At 37.6% G+C, this 25112-nt stretch overlaps 2 protein-coding genes across 2 annotated transcripts; one reads left to right on the top strand and one right to left on the bottom strand.

Moving 5' to 3' along the window:
- The first annotated feature begins 1663 nt into the window (after window positions 1-1663).
- LOC140229093 (27 kDa primary mesenchyme-specific spicule protein-like) lies at window positions 1664-2563 on the top strand. The gene has a single exon (XM_072309358.1). It carries the CDS (start codon window positions 1684-1686, stop codon window positions 2392-2394), a length of 711 nt encoding a protein of 236 aa, XP_072165459.1. The 5' UTR covers window positions 1664-1683; the 3' UTR covers window positions 2395-2563.
- An 18581-nt stretch (window positions 2564-21144) lies between these two features.
- Window positions 21145-24081, bottom strand: LOC140228507 (snaclec coagulation factor IX/factor X-binding protein subunit B-like). Its single transcript, XM_072308739.1, has 2 exons — window positions 23743-24081; window positions 21145-21312 (listed from the first exon to the last, which is right to left on the bottom strand). The coding sequence occupies exons 1-2, from the start codon at window positions 24079-24081 to the stop codon at window positions 21145-21147; spliced, it is 507 nt and encodes a 168-aa protein (XP_072164840.1).
- Between the last annotated feature and the right edge of the window lie 1031 nt (window positions 24082-25112).

The raw sequence follows: 25112 nt of genomic DNA, 5'->3' as shown, positions 1-25112 counted from the left end.
TAAAAACTATTTATATGTCGTTGCTATTCTTAAATCCATTTCTTAACCCTGAAAGCCTGAGTCATTGTTCCGTTTACCTCAGTCTGGGGGAAATTCAATTAAAGCGGCAGGAAGTAACCGCACTGGAACCCCACAAGAATATATCCCCCAAAATGACTAGCAAAAGGAACCTCCCGACAGATTCGGGTCTATTCCCCAAACCAGCGTGCCAAGATGGATGCAGAAGTTCGTTCGCATAACCCTTGACGCATTAAGTCAAAATCTAGCCTTCTGGTTGATGTATAGATTCATAAGTCTGTGTTAATGTTTGAGTGGTTTTGGACACTGTCTCCGCAAGAAGCCGTAGCCTGACATTCGTTCATAAACGCACATTACGCCACTTTAATGTATATTATTGCGTATGCCATTGGTTCATCACTTCATTTGAAGTTGAGAGTGTGACATTCATGAAAGACGTGTGGAAATGGCTGGTTTCCCCGTAATCCTGAAGAATGCTCCCGGCTTCACATTAATTAGTGAGTCAGTGGAGTAATTTTCTATCACCTGAACCAAGGGCGCAATAATATACATACATATTATACAAATATATATATATATATATATATATATATATATATATATATATATATATATTGGGACGCATCGCTATCCCTCTCACTGCCGTACATGTTAATATGTTTCTGAGCCATCAGTCATTGAACCGCAGCATTCACTGCAGTGCTTGGCAAACACTTGGCTATGATTAATTATTGCGTAAACAAAGATTTCGGATGGACGCCATGTAATACATGTGCAAGCATTGTGAACAAGAAGCCTGGTAAACTGACTCAGCCTTCTGAAAATATCTGCGTGCTATTAGGAGTCGCAAATGTTTTCTCTCTTACACACTCTGACTTGATCACCTTTGAGAGGTAAAGCTGCAATTAACTATCACAGAGAATAATGATTTATGTGTGCATAAATTTGAATAATTAAAGCAGAAACATGAAGACGCTGCTTAAGGCACAATGGCGACAAATATTTTTCATATTTTTTCCTATGTTTCGTGATCACCAAAAGAGCGAACACAGAGATGACTAATTCATCTATTCATTACACGAGTGAATATAATTTCTTTTATACTAGTATACAATAATGTCTATGATTATTGCTTATTCATCGACTGAGTGTGTTCAGGCCTTCGAATAACTTTTTTTTTCGCTTATGTTGGTGATGATTTGAGGTGATATCCATGTGTTTGTTTGTTTTTTGCTCTCTTAATAAAGGGGGTCAGATTTCGTGACCTAACACATAATATTGTCTTGATTTAGTTTCTTCTTGTTTTTTTTTTCTCATTAAAACTTAGAGGATTTACGTATTTGTTGTCATACGAACGCTGCACAGTCTTGATTATCCCCTGTCTCGTGGTTCGTTTCCGTATGCGCGCTTTCATCAAGGTTTAGTCACTCAATGCGCACTTCCCCCATTTGGATATCCACGCCCATATTTCGCTCGTTGGGCGGATCACTTGCTTTGGGGGTCGTGTGCAAAATTCATCGCCCTTTCGCTACTTACGCTATGACCATTCATAGCTGGGTGGCTCGGATAGATAACACACGTTGAAGAGACTGTCTCCCAAACTTTCGGCGTGTTCAGACCCACGGTATTGTGCCAAGCTGAAAGTTATCGGCACGAAAAACAGTCATGAAGTTGTTGGCGTTTTTGCTGGTTTTACCTGCTCTGTGTCACAGTCAGGCCCCCAACGTACCCAACGCACCCAACGCACCTAACGCACCCAACACACCATACTCGGCAAAATGTAAAGGAGGATGGTTCCTGCTCGGTCAGCAATGTTTCAAAATGATTCCGAGGGCCATGAAATGGTCCGATGCCGAGCTCATGTGCGAACAGAATGCTCCTTGCGGCGTCGCCGTCCTCGGCGGCGTCATGACGATCCCAGACTTGCCGTCATCAAACGCCGTCATCTCCCACCTCAAGAGCTTGTCGTCAACGCCAAACGCTATTGACATTCCGTTCTGGACTGGCTTGCGTAACTACTGGAACCAGCAACTGGAGAGGTACGAGGGCTGGAAGTGGCCGGCTGGATACAGCACGACGCAACAACCGTTGACGTACGTCAACTGGGCGCCTGGTGAACCTAACCTGCAGCTTTTGGACCAGCAGCACTCCTACTGCGCCGGCATGAACCGCATGGGACAGTGGTTCGTACGACGTTGCGACGAGCCCATGTACTTCATGTGCTCAATGCCGGTCAACCCACCTCTCCAGGGCAACGGAAACACCCCGGCCATGACCCCAGGGATGCTCCTGAGTGCACCGCACGCAATCATGCAGAACCACGTCGAATTCGGTGACAACGGACTGCTCATCAGGACGGACGTCGGAGGCCCGTAGATCGTCCGAACAAAACTAACTTTCTAGCTTTCAGAGAAATAAATGTTTGTAGCCAAATCCAAGATGGCGGACTTATCTGTCAACTGATGCTGTTATAAATCACAAGAAGATTCGCCGCAACATGTAACTGTCAAAAGGACTCACCATCGGTAACATGACGCATTATTTCAGTCAGAAATTCAGGGACATTGCAAGCTACATCACGAGTACCGTGATGATGAACAAATTCTCACAATCGCTTTGTTTGGACGGAACTTATGTTTGAACTACAGGTGCATATATCTTTGTGACTTTCAAACATTTTTTTTTTTTCATTGGGACCAATAGACAGTGGACTTTTATGATACACGTTGAAGAAAAAAAAATGATGTATGATATGACATTTTGAAATAATGTAATTTCCAGTAAAAAGAATTCATTGTAATAACATGAGTTTGCTTGTCACTTTGTGGTGTTCACGCTTTTGTCTTGCATGCATGTTTGTGTATGTGCATGTGTACATAATATATATATATATATATATATATATATATATATATATATATATATATATAATATATATATTATATATATTATATATACATATGTATGCATATGTATTCATTCATGTTTGTAGATCATACATATATATGCATGTGAATTTATGCACACATACACACACACACAGACACACAGACACACAGACACACACATATATATATATATATATATATATATATATATATATATATATATATATATATATATATATATAAGTATATATATATCCCTAGTTGGCACCTTAGGGAGACATATTGGGGGGAAGTGTCTTCATTAGGGAGAGAACTGGTCATTAAGGAGACAATTTTCGTGTCTCCATTGCGTAAACTGCCATTGAACATGTATATAATAATTTGCATATAAAACAAATGGAAATGTCTTCCAAATGACCCATCTAGGAGTATATATATATATATATATATATATATATATATATATATATTATGTTACATTATGTGTTAGATGGTAGTTTCAGTGCTGATTATTTTTTTTTTTTGTGATTGATATTTGGGTAAATTGTTGATGACTGAACAATAAGACTGATACTTTGATTGATGATAACTTCACAGTTTTACGATGACTGAGATTATGGTGCGGATGTTGACATCGACTGCAATGCCGAGCACAACGGCGATGACGAAGAAGATAATGGTTTATGAGTGTGACCGTGATCAAAAGAAAACAGTGGGCAACATTTGCCAATACCGACGACACCCACAGGCACATTTATAATGTAATCAACAATGAATACACAACAGTTTACACGACAGTTTAGACCGTGAAATTTCTCAACAAGAAGACATGAGAAGAGAAAATACACACTACATCTTCCGTACGATGGTTCCACCCCTCCCATTTACACGTTACGAGCTTAATTGACAATAAAACCAACCAGACATAAGGAAAAACAAACCAATAACGAGTGATCACAATAATGAGCCGGACAATCTATTGATGACTGCGTTTTCACGATGAATAAGTGCAGACTCTGAGCATTATAACAGAAATCGTATCGCACACTCTAACAATAGTATTATAAGGTGAAGTTGGGAAAAGGTGACGCAAAACAGACACAAACACATGCGTGTACATGTTGATATAGATAGATAGATGATATATTTTTGACGTATTTAAATAAAGTAGCATTTAAAGGAAATAAGATGACCATTCCGGAAAGCTTAACAGGTGAAAATTGACACTTTGTTTCAGTAAGATAAGAAAGAACATACCATTTTTAAACATCTGTGTGGTTAATAAAACTAACTTTTTAAGTCGAAAAGATTCTTCAAAACTTTCCATAGCAGAGAACAACGATGAGCTTTTGTCGACGTACGCCGATCTGCGAACGATCGCTTTGAACGCCGATGTATTCTTGATCGGCTACACTCGTTTCTAAAACCGATACTAGGCGGTATATCGATACCGATACCTGATATGTCTAAAGAGTTCTGCAACTACTGCGTACATGCGGCTGCGGTTTCGATGCTGGCAAACCTTAGATAATGTCCATGATGTGCTTTGCATCATCACCATCTCGCCATGTCCCGATAGATCTATACATTTTTCTTTCATCGAAACTTTGATATGGATATCCTCGTATCATTTGTAATAAAATATTATCGTTTATGAAGATAAACAATATTGAATCTGCCTAAAATCAAAAGACACCCTATGTCACGCTCTCACAGTGCTCTTCTTATGCGGCTAATAGTTTCCCTTGTTCTCTTACTGCATCAACATTCAGACATATATCGCACTGTTTCTAGATTGAGTTTTTTTTTTTTGTTCAATTCACAGCAACTTTATCTAATATTTGCTTAGAGCTTTGTTGTTATGTTTTTTTAACCTAAAATTTTATACATGCAAGCTTTGCATTGTAAATGAGTTCCACTACGTTATGTTCTTTCGTTCAGATATTGTTATCATTGGGCAGAATATTTCATAGAATTTACTCCGTAAACATGTAGTTTTAGGTTTGCTATTTCATACCGAAAGCTAAAGGTATGTGTTTCTTTTCAATTCATTTTTTTATTACATTTTCAACAAACGGTCAGACATTGATATACATAATTACACAAAATAAAGACAACAATAAGAAAAAGTATAATGAAATGAAGTACAATAAATATAACATTTATGAAAGAAAATATAGGATTATACTGATATCCTAATTGTGCCGACAGTTCCTTCTTCTCTTTTACTACTATATTATGCGCAGTAACGATTTCGAAGTTTTTGAATATTTACTGCATTGTTTAGCGATAGAACATTTTGAGATCGCTATCATGAGAGATCAAAATTTTTGGACGGTCAAAAGAGCTGAAAATGGACGTCAAAATTCTTATACATGCATACACATTCCAACCTAATATCAATGGAATAATCTAGACAGAAATCTTTCGATTTATGTGAATTTGTACTCAAACAATCGAATCAATACATGCTTCTATCCATCAGGGTATTTTTTTTTTCTTCGGCTCGGCCATTTTTTTTTTCTTTAATACTTGTGACATGTCGACGAAGGCGTGGTTGACTGTATATATATATCTAGATATATACAAAGACGTGTACATGTTTGCGTATTTATCCTTTCAAAGTTCTTGGCATAATCAAATCAAAAGGGCGACAAAAACCCGTCACCATACCTGTGTCCCATCTAAATTTTCATAACTCCGGGTCACGAAGTAAGCTGTCGTGTTGGTGTATATTAAAGTCCTGGTTAATGAATACGACACTCGTGGCTAGGACAACCACGCCATTCCATGTACTTCATTTGATTTTATTCAATTTATATTCATTTCCAATAAAAATGCAATTACAGTAAAAGAAAATATATTTACATGTAAAACTTCATATTTATATAAAATCAATAAAGCATTGCAATAAAGGAAGATATACTGTGAACGGAAAAAAAAAATAATGCTTTGAATTGTATGATTGTACCGGATGATGGATGGGGCTATTGTCTCACCTCTAGTTAAAGAGATGACTGTAGCGTAAAGACGTTTAATTAAAGAAGAGGAAAGTACTCGTTTGCTTTGTTTTCGAAAAGGATTTAGCGGCTAGCTCCCCTGCGAACAGGTGCAAGCCGTAACACTTACAGACACCGGTAACATTTGACCTACGAAGGAAACTGGGACGATAATAAAGCCGTTCGCACTTTGGAGAGCAGAGATAGTTTCATTCCCTTATGTTTTGTAAAAACAAATATATGAATAACAGGAAAGTCGAATCCTGATAATATCATGATATAACCTCTATCAAAAAGTAAATGACACAGTTTTCATTTTCTTTTGTTACTAATGGTGGCTGTCAAGTTTATAACATTGTTGTATTTTACTCTGCCTATTCTTTTTTTTTTTTTTTTGCTTCGACAAACAAAGGAAAGTGGCCTTTATTTTTAAGCAAAAGCAATGTTTATTCATTGGTAACAGGTATGTCCAATTTCATGCATCTAAATATGCGCAATTTACATTGCCTCAGCAGACAAGAGGGCAAGAGAAATGCAAATACAGTCGTGTAATTAAAAAACAACAACAACTAAGCTGAATGTTTAGATAATAACACCTTAACAGCAGGCGTCATTTCACTTGCATTGACATAAAGATATGGAAAGAAGTCTCTCGCTTTCACTGTATAGCTGTCCCTTACTTCTGTCTGTCTGTCTGTCTGCGTCTGTCTGTGTCTGTCTTTATGGCGGCTGGGAGGGGGAGGAGGATGGATGGGACTGTAAAAAAGAGAATGTACACAGGGTGCATTTGTTGCATATCTACGTTCAGATGTGCTTCACTACTATTCGATACAAACGAAAATTTCAAACAGTCACCAAAAATTAGCGCGATTTCAAACGCGTTCAATAATGTGAAAATTAATGTGCAAAAAAAAAAAGAAGAAAGAGATAAAAGATAAGCAGTAGGAACTTTTTCATGGCCGTTCCCATCTCCCTTTAACCCCTTTAACACACGCCAGACTGAGTACTGTTGACCTGCCCCGCCTTCTCAACAGGAATCGGATGATTAGGTCTCGGGAAGCATCTGGCTGATGTGCGTCACGGCATCCCGTTAGGTCACAAGGGACCCGCAGAGCTGCACGAACGTTTCGATGTAGCGAATGAAAGTTAATATGTAGCCATAAATAGCAGGGTCAGTCTTTTTTTTCTTTTTTTATAATAAATGATTACTTTACTTGAAAATCTGAAGATACGGATATGTATCAGTACTCGCTTACTAAATTTCACCTGTAGATGAGGCAAAAATAATAAATCAATGCCAGGATATTTCTTTTTTTTTTTCTTCTCACTTTGTAGTCTTCGAGTCATGTGTTTCTTCCCAAGACGACTAAATTGAAGACAATGATTACGTAGTATTTGAAGTATTGAATACAGACATTGCGATTATATAACATTGACTTAAAAGAGATTATCCCATTTCGTTCACAGATAATTTGCAGAGTTTCATTGATAGAAATACTAGAGTAAAGTGTGAAAATTGAATAGATGCATGCAGATAGTGAATTGACCATACACATAACATTTATGTTGCACATTTTTATATTTTTGTAGATTTCGGTTCCCGCCTTCCTATTAAATCGTCAAGAAAAAGAAAGAAAGAAACAAACAAACTACCGAGTCAACAAGGCAGTTAAACAGCGAGGTAGTTTGATTCAATATGATTACATTCCACTGTTTATGCTGTGCTCTGAAAATTTGAAAAATGATTTAAAAAGAGTATTTCCAAAATAGTCAAAAATGCAAACGTGTACTACACGTTCTGATTAGCGTGTGTACGAGGTACTAGGTCAGTGATAGATTATGAGTACTCAAGTAATGAAATTTATCCTATTTTAGTACTTTTCCGTTCACAACAATTATGCTCAACTGAATTTATTAAAACCAAGAAATTTAATGAATGCAAAGTAAGAGCAACAAAAATAGTTAACTTAATGAAAAGTAAGTAATACGAGTGCTCAATTCTCGGCGTCCTGTAACGTAGAGGTTAGCAACATGAGCCTATAATTGGAATAAACTATTGCATGTAGGCCTATACCATGATTTTGAACAACAGGTATGGCAAATAAAAGATCCAAAATTTTGTCACCAAAGTAGATACTTGCTTATGATACTGATTCTAGATATATTGAGATGGATAACAAGGCTATAGGACAGTAAATAATAAACAAAGGCATATGAGCAGCACAGTCATCCCTTTGATCAGCTATATAGTTAGTATCAGGATCGCAAATCTTGATTATTTTAGCAGCACATTCACACAACCACAAGCAGATGACCCAGTAGATTGATACATTCATGTAGAACGCACCACGTGTAAGACAAGCGTCTCCTCCTAGAAAGGAAATAGTTGTAGCATCCCAAATTGAAAAGAATACCATGAAAAAATGGATGTTATGATAAATAAATAGGAGGTTACTGGAATGTCAACTATTCTCAATCATATATGATTATCTCTCCATTCATTCATTTGCTTTTTCTTTGTTGCTTTCTCTTTTTTCTTTCTTTCCCCATTAGCTTCCCTTTGTGTACGCCATCTCACAAACCTGGCACAAGATAGTTCAATGGGAAATTGCCCATTTTGTATGTTAGTGTATTATCATGTTTCTTACTCCTTGAGGCTGCCATCACCATAGGATGGCAGACTCCTGCATTCTTTTTTTCTTCCTCTTTACCTAGAAAAAAAAGAGCAATGTATTGTCGATTACTTTGATCACATTTTCGTTACGTATAAACATTAAAGATTGTTGTGATTGTTATACTGTTTAGTGTAGTTTTTGTTGATACAAGTTTGCATGTTAATTTCAGATATACTGAGTGTGTTTTCTTCTGGACCCCTCGGTAGAACAGCTCCACCATGAGGGCGGAGCTGAGTAGGGCTATCCAGCCGCAGTTTCATGTACTTTTGTGATAATTTCTTTGTATTGTTCAATAAGAAGTGATGTACATATTTTTTATTTTGCGGAAATAAAATCAATCAATCAATCAATACTATGAATGTAATCCTGTTCTCTTTTCCTATTCTGTTTTCAGATATACGTGTTGTCATTTTAATGTACGATATCCTTGAAAAAAAAGTGCAGAGATAAAATTACTAGTAAACTGAATTGAGCATAATCGAATTTGTGTAAATTTACTGCCATAATCTCGCAAAAATAATGATGTACATGAAGTAGCTCATACAATGGCTGTGAGGGGACCTCAATGAAACTAGCTCCGGTAACCGGCTTGTCACGTGCAAGGGTTGCCATAACGCGCGCCGTCATCATGGGCCAAACCGAGTGACTCAGGGACTAAAAAAGTGAACAGTCACGGCGGGTGGCTGCGTCAACTCGATTTCGATGACGCAAATGAGGGGGCAAACTTTCTAAAACAATGGCAGTATCTGTTGTCACCTGTTGTTCACCCCCTCCCTGCAGTTGTCTGAAATTTTTGGGGATGCATTGTTTCACCGACAATGGGTATCAATCATCTTGATGACTGGACTTTGGTTGGTTATGTTATCTACTTTTGTTTGTGTAGGGAATTCAATACCTCGCATTGAGAAATTTGGAATGGAATGCATGAGAAAGGGAATCGTGTTATCCGAAATACATTTCGAATTGGGTCCTTTTTTATGTTAATTCGCATGGAAAAATCACCTTTGTATGATGTGTGATTTGTGTGTGTGTGTGTACATGTGCGTGATTGTGTGTGTGTGTGTGTGTGAGTAAGCGTTCATACCAGTGATTGTTTATAGTAGAATTCTATTCTAGCACTTCCCTTTCCGTCTTCCGATACATACACACACGCACGTGATATACATATACATACCGGTATACTTACTGCAGGTATCTATTCATATTTACTTTATATACGTATTTGTATTACATCACTGTACTAAACCAATATGCCATTTCACCTCCTTGTACAAATCGCCATCGTTATTTTGTGACAATTTTGTACTATTTGGATATCAAAAATAAGTAGATGAAAAAAAAATGTTATTATAAAGAAGACCATAGTTGTTATTACTGTACTACAAAATTTACTATAATCATTATTTTTGTTATTATCATCATTATCATCATCATTATTGTTATCATTGCTATCATTAATATCAGGGTGAATGGTATAAGTGTTTAGAAAATTAATCAAAGTTTGTAATGCTTGCGTTATATTTGTTATTGTACTGCTCAAATTTATTTCTAATTCAATTGTAATCGTGATTGTTAAATAACGTAAATGCATTGCTTGAACTGAAAATAATGAGTGTAGCTCCATATTACATTGGTGTGTGTGTGTGTGTGTGTGTGTGTGTGTGTGTGTGTGTGTGTGTGTGTGTGTGTGTGAGTGTGTGTGTGTGGGGGCGAGGAGGGTCCTGTGTGAGGGGGTAGTAGTACCTTGCGTACGTGTCAGGTCCTTGCAACGAATCAAAAGAAACTTGGGTTCTTCCTGGAGCAGGAAAAGAAGGGATAGGCTCCTAGTCGTGTCGATCAAAGCGTCCCTCGGACCGGAAACCGCAGGCTAGCTTTCCCCCATTGCGCGGGGCCCATGTCTTGGCCATCGTGCTTCACTAAGATTTTGTGCATAGCTGCACAGCACATGTATCATGTTATATAGTTGTCATGTTAATTCTCATGTGATGATTACGTAATATCAAGACGATTTATTCCCCAAAGAGGGGTGGGGGAGATCAAAGGGATCTGTTTGTTACCATATGCAGACGAAGGAGAAAAAACTTTAGTGCGTCAGAATAGTTCTAAAATGTGAGTTAGTGATAGAAATAATCAATGCAAAAATGTTGATCAGTATCATGGATGTTAAGAATTTTCAAATATACAAAATATGAGCAATTTCTTACTAAAATTGTTTCTAGAATAAAACGTCTACAAAAATTAGTGATATTTCCTTACGTTTTAGGCTTTATTGCGAAATTTTTATATGGTAGGATGTTTTGTGATACGACTGAAGTATGGGAAAACTAAAACATTTTTTTTTTTAATCTCTGCTCCTAACGGTAAATAGTGGCTTTAATAGTTAATACCCTCTCGATGTTCAGTGTTTTGTTTGTTTTTTTTTACTGATCATTCAAGAAATTGTGATAATTCCTTTCAGACTGTCAGATTCTGAATTTTTGGTTTTTCTTTATATGCATACTGACTATAATGCTTGCTTCGGTTGATATCTATTACACTCCATAATATTTCTATACAGCTCCTATCCACAGTATTTATTTGTCAAAATTCGGTATAATCATAAAAGCTATATTGTACTTCATCAAACAGCAATGGGCATTTGTGTGGAGTAGACTTTTTTGTAAACACACATCTCATTTACGCATAATATACCAAGCTAGTTTCCTATATTCCATCAAATTTGAATAGCTTATAACGTAACATACCATTCGCTCAATTCACTGTCTGACCACACATTTAAACAACATTATGACGTCAATGTAGGACATTCGACAAGAGATAAACTCCTCCCCGGTGCAGTACATAGGTTAGATGAGGCCTTGTCAAGATAAATGCCATACTTCATGTATTATAATCTTTCCTAATGACACTATGTCTTAACTTCGCCAACGTGTCCTTAATATGTGATTTGCTTAAAATTAATGGTTAGCATGTAATGCACGTAAGACTTCAAAGTGTAAATAGATTTTCGCGGATCCTTCCGCTCTTACGAGGGCTAGAAACAGGTGTGGATCCAAAGTTAGGGATAAATGGCATCGAAGTAACCTGTTAACTCCAACATCTCCGGTCTCAACTTATTTTTCATCCCGGCATCATTGGCCGGATAACGGGATGTGACACGTCGAAAGCACATGTCGCCCTATCGTAGCTTTTAAAGGTTTCTTAATTTTGGTGACACCCTAGCCGCTGCATGGTATCGCAGATAAATGATTATAGTCTTATGTCAAGGCCCTATTTTTTTTTCTTCATATATAGCTTATGAAGCTCTAACGTTCGCCCACAGAAGTAATCAGCTTTTCTATGTAACTCTCGTAATTCCTGGGGAAGGTTAGGATTCTTGATTTCCTTTTTACCCTCTTTTCTCATCAGTTTTCCCCCGCTTAAGTTCTTGTTGGTGTTTTGTTTGCTTGTTTGTTTTTCCCCCCTAATAACGTCTTCCCTGCATTTTCTTCTTTTTTTTTTTGAACGATAACGGAGGCAAATGGTATGTGTGTAGAGATATTTTACAACAAAAAATAAATAAAATTTGTGGTAATATTGGAAACTGTTTATCATATTTCACTTGGGTTGGAAATCTCAGTATAACATACGTTTTCGTATTGGATTTAATCTGCGTTTTCTCAGTCAAGTTTGCTTACAAAGCTTTCTTATTTCTCGTTTTCTTTGCCGATTATCTACGACTGCAGTTTTATATTGAGGTCATCATGTATGCCGATAACAGATTTCTGTGAATTCAACCATCAATAATGGAAAGCATCTAGACGTTTATTTTATGATAGCATGGTAACATTAAAGGGGCCCTGAAATCCATATTACGTTGATTTGTGTTGATTTATGATACCCTCAACATCACTTTTGCGGTGAAACGAACATCTAGAAACATTCCATATATCTTTAACGATATTTTTTTTTCTATTTTTCGTAAGATTACTTGGGAACGCCCACAAAAAATCCTTCCAAACCAATCAATATTAATATTCTTAAGATGACCTCATCTGTCAATCATTGCTAAAGTACTAAAATGTTTAATAAAAGACAGTGGAATGCACCTTCCCCTCGACTCAACATAACTTGCATGTTCCCTCGCCATGTCTTTTGTTAGTCACACTAATATTACAGAAACATGCAAGTTATGCTGAGTCGAGAGGAAGGTGCATTCCCATGTCTTTTGTTAAACATTTCAGTACTTTAGCAATGATTGACAGATGAGGTCATCTCAAGAATATTAATATTGATTGGTTTGGAAGGATTTTTTTTTTTGTGGGCGTTCCCAAGTAATCTGAAGAAAAATAGTTAGAAATATATGAAATGTTTCTAGATATTTGTTTTACCGCAAAAGTGATGTTGAGGGTATCATAAACCAACACTAATCAACATGCATTTAGATCTCAGGGCCCCTTTAAGTAAAAATGCATTATGTGTAAACTAACTCTCGTATCAGCTATATAACTGTGATTTTGAAGACACTGTGGTCATGTAGGAAGTTTGTATTTTTCAATCAAACTATACCTTCATTTCTAAAACACACACATACACACACACAGACACACACACACATACATGACAACAACAATAACAGTGAAAACAGTTCATTCTACAAAGATGCATGTGAACAATGATAAAGGTGTGCCTACACATCAACTGATACATTGAAACATTGCAAGTGGTGCTTAAAAAGATACGGCCTTATCTTCACAATTTATCTCTTTAGAAGACTGTATTACTTTTTTTAGTGACTTGGAAGAAGACTTTTCGTCTGCCAGATGATGGTTTCAGGAATCAAGGTGTAGATGAAGATACTTAATTAACGACATCCTTTTTCGTGCCATGGCGGTGTCAATGCGTGACAGGTTGTTTGATAGAGTTACCCCTCGGAATTTTACAGCACAGATTGATAAGATGCTTAAACATTGCGCAACTACTTCCAGTGATGATTAGTGCATGTCATTATTGAACATATGGCTATCAAACATGTGCACAATTCTAGGTTACACGCACACACGAGGATGCACACGTTCTCAAATAATAACGTTATTTGTCAAAGCATATTGCTAGCATTTCAATATGACAAATGATGACAACATTTGGTAAGGACAACGAGTAAAATTTTGTGCCACACATTATCACAAATTTGTTCAACATCATATCTTTCAGGGTAATCAAGGTTCACCTGTTACACTTATTTTTCGGTTGTTGCTTTTTATTTCAAAACTTCTTCAAACATAGGGGACTTGAGAAACAAACAGACACTCCAGAACACGTTATACTATAGCCTTTTCTCCTTACTCTTCTCTTCTCTTCTCTTCTCTTCTCTTCTCTCTATTTTTCCTATTCATGTACCCCCTTATTTTTGTCCCTTGTTCTCGTTTCTGTCCTGTTTTATCCCCAATGTATTGTCCTTTTCGGTAAAATAACATTGATAATACTTGAAAGTTTTACGTTATTTATTGTATGTGTATATGTGTTCTGTTTCTTCAGTTAAAAAAAAAGAGAGAGAGAGAAAATTGTTTCAAGCCATAATATCTGGAGGCCGTTACCCAAGTCACGAGATATGCTTCTAGATAACGGTCTCCTTCACTTGCATACTCTAAGATATGCCATGAATATACGTACCATTTACAAACATATTTGTATATTGATAGCTTTTGTTTATATTTGGATGACTTGTGTTTATCATACTTATTTTCTATTTTGTCATACTGATTTTTTTTTCTATTTTGTACAAGTGGAGAAATAAAACTTACTGAAAGTGCAACTGAAACACTGGTGAAATAACTGTGAATGACAGTTGTGGAGGTTACTGATAGGGAGACATATTAGTTTGATTCAACTTCTGACAAAGAATACATTTACTTTGTTTCCAAGTCGAGCAGTATTCTCATCGTATGATTAAGAACGAAACCTTCACTTTTTTTTATACGATTGTTAAATGATCAATTGATATAGAAAAAGACAGGGATCTATGATTTTAACTAAAAAGCGCGCCTTCTATGTAATATCAGAACGTCTTAGTTTCAGTATTCAAACATTCTATTAAAAACTCCAACTGAACTGCAGCTTTCATCAGGATTTTTGATTTCGATATTAAAACGCTCTTTGATAATATCGAATAAATGATATTGAATAATAAGATCACATGAAGGTTGTCATCTTTATATATAGGCTAAATTTGGCCATGTCTGTAGGGTGTGGACACGATGGCTACTGCCTTTAAGTCGTTGAGCTTTGACATTTTCTCAACCTCTGCCGCAAAAAGTTAGATATCTCCCCTCTTGCTAAGCTGTCATCCGTGACGACAAGACTGGTTACTATTTTCAGCCTTGGATCTTCCGCCCTTAATGCGAACATCCTCAAACGGCACCTCTCAAAACAACGGACTCTAGGAGACTCCATCGTAGTTGTTGACGAACTGTTTTGTTTCCATGGAAAGAAAAAGGGATTAAATAGCATAATCTTCTAATGGTTATTATCTTTTTGTTCTTGTTCTCCTCCCTCTATTAATTGGAATATTTCTTCTTCCTTTTTCCTAGATCTTTTTCTTTTTGTCAAGTCTTTCTTTTCCTAACCCAAGGGATCTTAGGTTTGTTTGTTTGTTTGTTTGTTTGTTTTTGGTTGGTTGTTGTTGTTGTTGTTGTTTTTTTTTGGGGGGGGGTATTCGTTTCTGTATGTCTTTTCAGATAATAATGAAACTGCTGTTGATGTTATTTCTGGTTGTAGGAAAGATAGTAGTTTAAAATCAATGAATAGAATATGAAATCGGATGTGATAATAACGTCAGGTTAAGTAATGATCGGTGATGACAAACTACACACACAGAGAAATATTTATACATTCATATTACATGAGGTACATTGTCTCTTTAACGGTCATTTCAAGCACGAAATCATCTATCTTCAGAGATGACAGGCTACACCCACGCCATGCCCTTCGCAATAATGATTAAGAGTTTCCACCTCACTTTGTTTTTTGTTTTTTCTTTTCTTCAGTCTTTATAACCTGCGGCTTCTTCAGAAAAAGTTTAAAAGACAGCGTTATACAGTTATTCCCGGAAACGATGCTAATGATGACCACATGATGTCAGTATTTCAAGCGGAAAGATTTTTTATTTTTTTATTTTTTATTGGTTCTTTTAGTCATTTAGCTAGTCATGTGAACGTAGGCGTGAGAGTGTCATTTTGCCAAGCCTTAAAGTTGTTTCGTTCGGGACTTCCTGAGCGAGATATAAACAGAAAATGTTTTCTTGATAAATTTCTTATTCTTTGCTCTCCCTTGGACGTTACCAAATCTGCACAAAGCACCTAGTAATTCCATGTTTCTTCATGCCTCTCACCGGGACATGCCCGATGAAAACATACGCAGTAATAAAAATAAGTAGGCCAATACAATAGGTTTGTTTTTAATAACATTTCTCATATGACAGACACATAACATGTTATGAGTGAATGAGCAGTATTAATTGATCGTCAAAGACGCGTTTATAGATGGATTTTATATGATTTTTGTATATATGGTAAGCTCTGCAAAAAAAAAAAAGTATGTTAAAAAACAAGGTGATTTAGCAGCAAAAGTGTTTGTGTAATGAAGCAAATATGGATTGGCTTGATTAAGTTGATCAGATAGCTTTTTCTGAGATTCATGAAGCCCTTTATGTCGATTGTTTTTTTGTTTTTGTTTTTTATACATGGTATGATTTGCAACCAAAAAACCCTCAAAAATATTGTACCTGTCTAAAGAAATGTGATTTAGCAACACACGAGAGAAGAATACAGCTGCTTATTTTTGTTCATATCAATTTCATTGTGAACATGAGACTTAAATATCGAATAAAATTCAAATAAAGAATATCATAAAACAAAAAGTGTGTGTGCCCGTGCCAGAAAAAAAAAAAACCATTCCAAACACCTTCGACCTCTCGTTGCACCTCGCATGTGATAAATAAGGCTATTCCGAGAGTAGACACATGCTTTATAATTCACTGCTGGCGCAAAGTCAACTTAAAAAAGCTTTATATAGCCCATCTTGACTTCCATCCAATTGCTATAGATAAATAATGTTGCCACGGTACTTAGAGGTTTGGCATACTGTCACTGGCAATTTGTTACTTTTGTTGTTCTTGTTTGTTTTTTCTCTCTCTCTCTAGGCAGGGGCGGATATGTTTGAGAAATATTGTGATTTGCTCGATGTCGTGTAGGATCCGTATTATTGCTTCATCATGTGCGGGATTAAAGGTCAATGGCGGATCCAGAGGGAGGCGCACCGGGCCCGCACCCCCTCTTTATTTTTTGTTAAAACAAAATAGATATATAAAGAAAAAAATGGGGGCGCGTGCGCCCCCTTTAATTTTGTAAATGCGCCTCCTCTTTACGGAATTCCTGGATCCGCCCCTGAAGGCAGTAGCGCTTGAGTCGACAGAATGAAAGACATCCCAGGATGCATTGCTTACATATTACTGATTTTGATTCCTGGTATCAGTTTAACTTCTGCGTAAGTTACTTTCCTTCAATTTTTACTGATGTGTAAAACTTATGTCATTAAATCCTCATGTATACTTGGGGTAAATTTTCCTTTCAGTGACCATAACCATGACATGTCCATTCTATACGATCATTCCTTATCTATTGTGCTTTCGTGTTTTCGTTTCAATTGTATGGTGTGAATGTGTATTAAAAAAAAAAAAGCGAGCAAAAATTCTCATAATGTAATTTTCTGTTCAGGTTTCCTGACTATTTTAGTGTGTTAAATTTTATTGAAGAGGCACCTGAATGTATATATGGTCATTGAATGACCGATTTTAAGATATTGCATAATTAAGTGAAATATAATGACAGTACTTCACGCCATAAAGCACTATTAGTTATACACAGAGAATGAAAAGGTACAAGAAAAAGGCGCCACACGTTATGCGATAGAAATTGATAAGTTTCACTTAAGAATATTGGAAATCACTCATTGGTATTAGAGTAGAATCTCGGGTTAATAAACTAACCAATGTCACAGCTCAATTTCTTTCATCTGTGAGGCCGCAGCCGGCGAAAGCGCCCTCTAAAATACATCTCAAAAGTATACCGATATCTGGATATGACGATAACTAAACACAAAACTCCAAAAAGCTAATGAGTTAATTGCTGAAGTTCGTGTATAAGGGGCATTCCCATGAGAGTATTAAGCTGGAATTACGAGGAGGGAGGAACTGTTATGACACTTATTTTTCAAAAGATTTTCCACATTCCTGATGACTGATATAGAGGCCTCAACCTCGTATTTTAATGTGGTTGAAGACCGAAAAACACATGACTACAGCATCATCGTCTAAATCTGAGCTTATGGTGGGATAGACAGGTCTCGAATGATAAAGTGCATATGAGATAGTTTGATGAGTCTTGGAGGCGGGGGTGAATGTATATGTGTATAGATAAATCAATAGACAAATATATGTCTACATGTATAATATTATGCATATATATATACATATATTATATTATATATATATATATATATATATATATATACATAACCAAACATACATATACAATTTAGGTATAATATATATGGAGAGTTTTATTGCAACGTGAGCTAAACACCATTTCTAAACATTTCGAAATAAGTCCATCATCAGATAGAGCAAAATTAAACCTGTCCAGTAATACCTCACTGTAATATAACATGGAATATCCTAGAAGTTATGATCAAAATATCCTGTATTTTTTTTTTATTATTTTCTTTGTTTTTAGCAGCTTTAATCACAAATGTCTCAACGTAAGAAAAATGGATATAGCTCGTCTTGTGATAAATTTGTATATAAAAGTATATAGGTGTACGTTTGTGAGAACATTTCTTTTTTTCACAGAAAAATAAAACAAGACAAAAATCATCTACAACCCATTTAACACTCTCTCTGTCAAACTGATCACCAGCGATTTAAAAAGCACAAAGCAAACCACTTTACAAATGAATTTTTCGAATTGTTTTCTAAATACGGAAAGAAGAAATTCAGGAAGCAATCAGCATTATACACCGTCGTTGGAGCCTAATAATGCGAGACCTTCCTGAAGCATGTAATATTATCAAGATTATTAATGATAATGATTTATTTTAGTGAGAATGATGACCATCTACCATTATCACTGATTATACGTAAAGGCCACGCTCATGTGCAAACAATATCCACTGAAGCTGGAAATAATGGTCCTAATAGGACAGACTCCCTTAAATTATCTTATATCCCTCTATTATCTTATATGTCTGACAGTGTATGATCAGGAAGATGATACTCACCTCCCTGGTGTGACGTGTAAGTATAATTATATGTGCCCTTTGCATCTCATGGCAGTCTACTTTAAGGCGCAGCCTTTCATACTAATCATAATTTCTAGCGAAAATAGCTGTCCTTCTGATGTATTTCCTGGAACTGTCATTAAACTTCTTTCTTTCAATGTCTACTATTCAAAAACCAAATGAGACTAAAAAGGAAACGCGCTGCTATTTCGCTTGCAGCTTTTCAAAAATACTTTTCGGCGTTTTCATAACAAGAAAAAAAAATATGTCAAAGGAAACAGGATAAAAATAATTCCTCGAGGACGGTCACGTTTAAATGACTCACTGGAAATTCTTATCATTCCTCCTCGTTATTAACCTGACTTATATCAAATCGTTCCGTCTTAATATGTCTTTGAGCCTAAGAGCATCAGCAGGAGCTTACAACACCACCTACCCACAAACAAACAAAGTCATACAAACAGACACGCACTTGTGTATACACATACAACCATTTCTACACAACACTTTCTTCAATTATTGAGCTTCAGCTTCAGACTTCGAATCCTTTTGATCATTCACATGACAACGATATCGAAGTCTGTGAGTGCAATGGTGCACATAATTCATGAATTTGTTTCATCCTTTTTCGTTTTCCTTCTGGCGATTTATTTTGTTTACTTGCTCGCTCATGTCTGTAACAATCAATTCTGTTAAGTTATCAAACTCAAGTACTGGCAATTTTATATTTTCTGTTTGAGAGTTTCCTCATAGTCATTGTCCAACTTCAACTCTAGCAGTCTAAAAACATACAAGGCTATCTCTCACTTCCATTTACACTCATCATTTCCAGTTCTCTCTTCTCTCCTTAAACTATTATGTGAGTGGCCATGAAAATTGTTTTGCTTTTTTCATTATTACGTTCTCTGGAGATTTAGGACTGGAAACTTTAAGTTTAACTGATTGAAAATGTCACTGCCAGAAGCTTGAATATTGCCATTTTCAGATTAATGTCATTGTGTAAAATGTGATTAAAGCCAATTTATCCAGAGAAAACATTTTCTAAACTCAGACGGAGAACTTCCAGAAAAATCATCCATGAAAATATACGTATGTTAAGGCAACTTAAAAGAAAAGAGAAAGAAACGAACGTCAAACGAGCATCTGTCAACTTTACATCGTTCCATTATCTTTTATTACATCAAACTCTACAACTTATAAGTTTGCAGTACAATACAAATATAACCACATAAATAAAACTTTCGACATTTCATCATGCAGTAAAAACAATCGATCTATACTGATTTTTGGCAGGAATGATGTCTATGGATTTGGCAGCATGATTACTCACCCGCATTATATTTCATGCCCTTGGGGGAAATATCCGTATTGGAGACAAAACTGTTAACATTTGGCACGTGAAAAGCTAGTCAAATTCTGTAACTTGGCATCATGAAGATTCTCCTGATGGTGATGCTATTAACCCAGTCATCATTCAATGAATAATACGTGAGAATATCGTCGGTAAACATGAATTCTTCGGCATATTAATCAAAGCTCAACATTTTAACTGCAGTCAAACCTGCCTTAGCGGTCAACTGTCTATAGCGGCCACCTGCCGTATACGGCCACTACATGTATAAACAATCCCCCAGAGAAAAGCCATGTCAGAGACCCTGTCTGCAGCAGCCATCTGTCTATAACAGACACTTTTTTGTCTCCCTTGGGTGACCGCTACAGACAGGTTTGACTGTATTTTGAAATCAAAAAGGTTAAAGAGCATTGCCAATCCTAGACAATATTAAGACAAAAAAATTCTACATAAAATCACTCCCCTTATTTTTCTGGGTTTTTTTTTTTTTTTTTTGACAGTGAGGACGAATTTAGGTGGCCCAATCTTAACGAGTAGGAAGATAGGGAAAATTTCTATATTCCAATACACAAATATGACCCAGAAAGGCACCAATGCATTTCAAGCTCAGTTTCAAATTGCATCCGATGCTTTCTAAATATAGCCAGTCGTGGACATGGTTTTCTGACTTCGTTTCGTCAGTGCCGATATTGGATCTCTTCTCTTGATATCGATCTGTTGCTATAGAACAAACTCAACTACTTAGCATTAGCTGTTCTAGTTTCTAACATTTGTTCTAAAAGAGAATAGATCACGTCCCTTGATGAACCCAGCGGGCATATGGCGCTCCGTTAGTGCGTGGCGCTCCCTCGAGAATGATGCTCACTTAGGGCGTGGCACTTCTTAGGGCGTGGTAGTCCTCAGAAGATATCCTCCGGGCTCACGCCTTGGCTCAGAAGCATAGCAGGTGGGGCCGGGTCTCCACCCATCTCACAGACGTAATACCGACGAGAGTTGCAGGGCCTGGACGCCCATCTGCCCCGAAGCGCAACGGTGCACATGTTGTAGCCTCTCCTTGGATTGCCAGGCTGCGTTATGGAGACGTTGTGGAGCCCCCATGGAGACCGGATGTAAGGTTGATGGGTGTTGACGTTTGTGAGAGCATGCGTCGATCGATCGATTGAGAAAGAAAAAAAGAGATATCGAAATTAGTCTGGTCCTCATGTACTTGCACAGGTTATGGTGCAGATAATACAAAATGATAAGCAGATAACGAAGATGTGTGTTAAGTTAGCGAGTATAGATAAATTGGTGACGAGAGAAAAAATTCTTAAAATGTAATATGGTAGGCCTATTCTACAATGATGCTCAAGAAGCAATACATGAAACAAGATGTGGCCATTTGACAAGAGCCTAAGGGGATTCTAGTAACAGTTGTTGTTGTTGTTGTTGCTGTTGCTGTTGTTGTTGTTGTTTTTCACGTCAAAAGGGAGTGTCAAAATTGGGTAGTAAAATTAAGAAATGACATGATCCTTGAATGATAGACCGTAATGGCAATGCGGGAAAACACAGTAGGGAAATAGATTTCACACGCAGACCTAGAAGAAGACCATAGGCAGACATGAAATAATGAAAACATGTTCATATCAAATGTAGAAAGGGTGGCAATAGTCAATTGACTATTCATACTCTGTTATATTCACTTAAGATGCAAAGTACGCTAACATGATATATTAAGTAAACGTGAAGGAAATGGTTTAAAACATGAATACCAAAGTTCTAAAGTATAGGCTCGTTAAACATAAACATCAAAGCCGACGACAGAAATTATCCGAGTCCTTGAATCTGATAAATATGATGCTGAAATTTACAGATTAGATGTATACATTTCAGACCCATTGAAACAGGATCTTGCTGATAACCTGGAAACCACAGTTAAAGCTCAAATTCACGGAGGGCGTAAATGAATAATATAAAGAAAGATCTTTATACTTGTTGACCAACATTGGAGACTTTTGACACTGATCTTGTATGATATTTGTTTGAATGTCTTAAGACATGGTTGACCTAGATATCATTTCCGGCAATCTTGCAGTCGAAGGCAAATTGGCAACAGCGAGGTTATGAATGTTAGTGACCATTGACAACGAGGACAAACTGAGAAACATTATTTTTAGCTCAGGTACCCCTGCTGTTCCTGCGATGAGAGATATAGGCACACAGGAAGACGTGTTAAATTTGGGGACGGCGATACGGCAATAATGTCACCATCGATAACCAGGAGTGTTGAGCACTGATATTTTGAAGAACTTTCAAATCGGCTGATTGTTATCCAATACTGATTCTGTCGTTGGGCAATTGTGATTTCTGAACGACTGCAGTGTGCAGATTTTTGTCGTTGTCGATGTAAAATCATAGCATTCAAATCAACCTTACGAATCTGGGATTATTTGCTCTTTTGTATTGTTTTGCCATTATCTCCCCCACCCCCCCCCCCCCCCGTCCTGTGTTACATTGTCTTAAGCGCTTGAATGATTCAAAGAGTATTACAGCTTGTTATTTTGAATGAATGTATGGGGATACGTGTTGGAAACTTCGTAACTTGTGAGCAATGTAAATCATTCATTGCCAAAGCTACCCAAACATTTGAATACGGTAAAATAAGTCCTCATCACGATGCATTCTTGGCTCATGAGTTTACAGACATTCCCTTGTTACGTCATTGATTAAATAGACCTAATGAAAGCTTTTCCGATTGATATTTATTTCATTTTCTTAGTGAGTTTACAGCAAGTGAAAGGGCCGGGCTCGGCCGCAGCCGAGCCCGGCCTTCATTTCACTGTAAACGCGCAAAAGGTCAAATGCGGTATCAAAATCGGCCGCGCATTAGACCAAGCTCTGGAGGTAGTCTCGGAGCGGCCGAGCCCGGCCTTTTCTCACTGTAAACGCAAACTGGGCCAAATGCGGTACTAAATTGCGACCGGCGCGCTCCCAATAATAGTCGTTTGTTTACAAGCAGAGCGCCATTACGACAAAATTATGAAAGGTTTTAATTAAAAGCCGGGGCCGAGCCCGGCACTGTAAACGGACAAAATTAACGGGCCGAGTACCGCAATTGAGGCCGGGCCCGGCCGCGGCTCGGCCCGGCCCTGCACTGTAAACGGGGTCTATAAGCTGCAGCGGTTAAATTTGTATGCCCATAATATCGGTATCATCATAAGCAGACCACGCTCGATTATTCAACACAGAGGAAACATTAACTAAAAGAACTCATCCTCGTATTCTTAATATTCCACACCCTTCAAATATCAAAGCCTCAATACAAATTCATCGGCAATAGCAGTGAAGACAAAAAGAAGTAAGAGCGATATAGGCCTATTCCTAACAATGTGCACGGGTTTATTCTCTCGCAAGTCATTTCTTCATGTTTACAACATGTTATTTTCCTTATCAGTCAACCTTTGATCCCCAACTAACCCCACCACCGTTATTGACTGTTCAAAGCATAGGCTACTCACGTGCCAGGTGTTCCTCAGGGCAGGGTTTAGCGCTTCACCACTCTCCCAAGCTACGGGTCCCGCCAGGGTCCTCAGTCCGAGCCATGTCTCGTTGTGTGCCATGTTGTTGAAGTTGAGGACGTCCATGACCTGCTGGTTCTCGAAGTGCGTCGTGATGGCCACGAGGTGACCGGCAAAACCGGACGCGCAAGAACTAAAGCGGCTGCAAGCTCGTGCAGCTCCAACCCACGTGTCGGGCTTGTTGGAGATACGGTAGCATGAGCTACCGGACTGCGACCACCCGAACGGGCAGGCGCTTACGACCGCGGTAAGGACGGCGAAGATGGCTAATCGAAGCATTGTCGCTTATCAATTTCAGGTGATCACAGTATTAGTGTCTTTTTCCTGTTGAACACAAGTCCACTGCAGTACGGCCTCTTTTGATGTCTTGGGAAGAGAGAAAACCCTGATAACTCTGTTCTGTTTAATATGGAAGGCCGGACTAAGAAGGATGCAGTCGGGAGTCCTCTTGGTTTCTTCAAACCCTATGAGTTTACACATGAAAATCCTTGTACGTCGACCATGGATTAGTGGTTGGGTCCATGCGTCAATGAAGGAGAACGTGATGTTGACGGAGTTAAAGGTAGATATTTACGTCATAAGCCCGAATTAGTTTCACGTTTGGACACAGGGGATTGGTATAAGGAAAACAAGGACAGCGATAACCAGGGAGTGAAAAGGGGACGGGTGGACAGAGGGGTTAAGTGGGTGCAAAGTATGTCGAAGATACAGGTGGATACAGTAAGGAGGGGGTGGGGTGAGAGTGAACGTGCACACGGGCTGCTATTGGTGAATCATCCTCGCAGGTCCCACGTAAATCCGTTGGGCGGAACTGGGCTGGTAATGATGACCTTCCGACCTGGGGAATAACGCCATTTAGGCGATACCGTGTAGGGCGGAGACATGTGGAGACCCTATTATCGCTCTTGAAGAGTTACTTGAGAAGAGCACTCTTACCCCCCTCTCCATCACCCTTCCGACTCTTCCTTAAATCGCTCAGTTTATTAGTTGTCACTGGATACAGCACAAACATCCCTGGATGTAACTAGTTCTCATCATTTCTGATGGAGCGAAAATAACACGAGATATAGAGTCATGCGAACGAGCAATTGATTTGATTACAACTCTCAACGACAAAAACAAAATGCACACGTTCCAGTTTCGTGATGATTTATCTTTTTCAAAATTATCGAAACATAAATTTACGTCACACCAAATTTTGTTTCAGTAGATCACTCCGACCTTTGACAAACAATCTTGGTTATCTCTGTGGAACGTGCTCATTGCATTACAAACTTTATTTGAATTACCTATTCTCGGAATGAGTATTG

Source organism: Diadema setosum, chromosome 5 (assembly GCF_964275005.1).
Source record: "Diadema setosum chromosome 5, eeDiaSeto1, whole genome shotgun sequence".
In the NCBI taxonomy this organism is placed as follows: Eukaryota; Metazoa; Echinodermata; class Echinoidea; order Diadematoida; family Diadematidae; genus Diadema; species Diadema setosum.
This window is presented reverse-complemented; position numbering and strand designations above follow the sequence as displayed.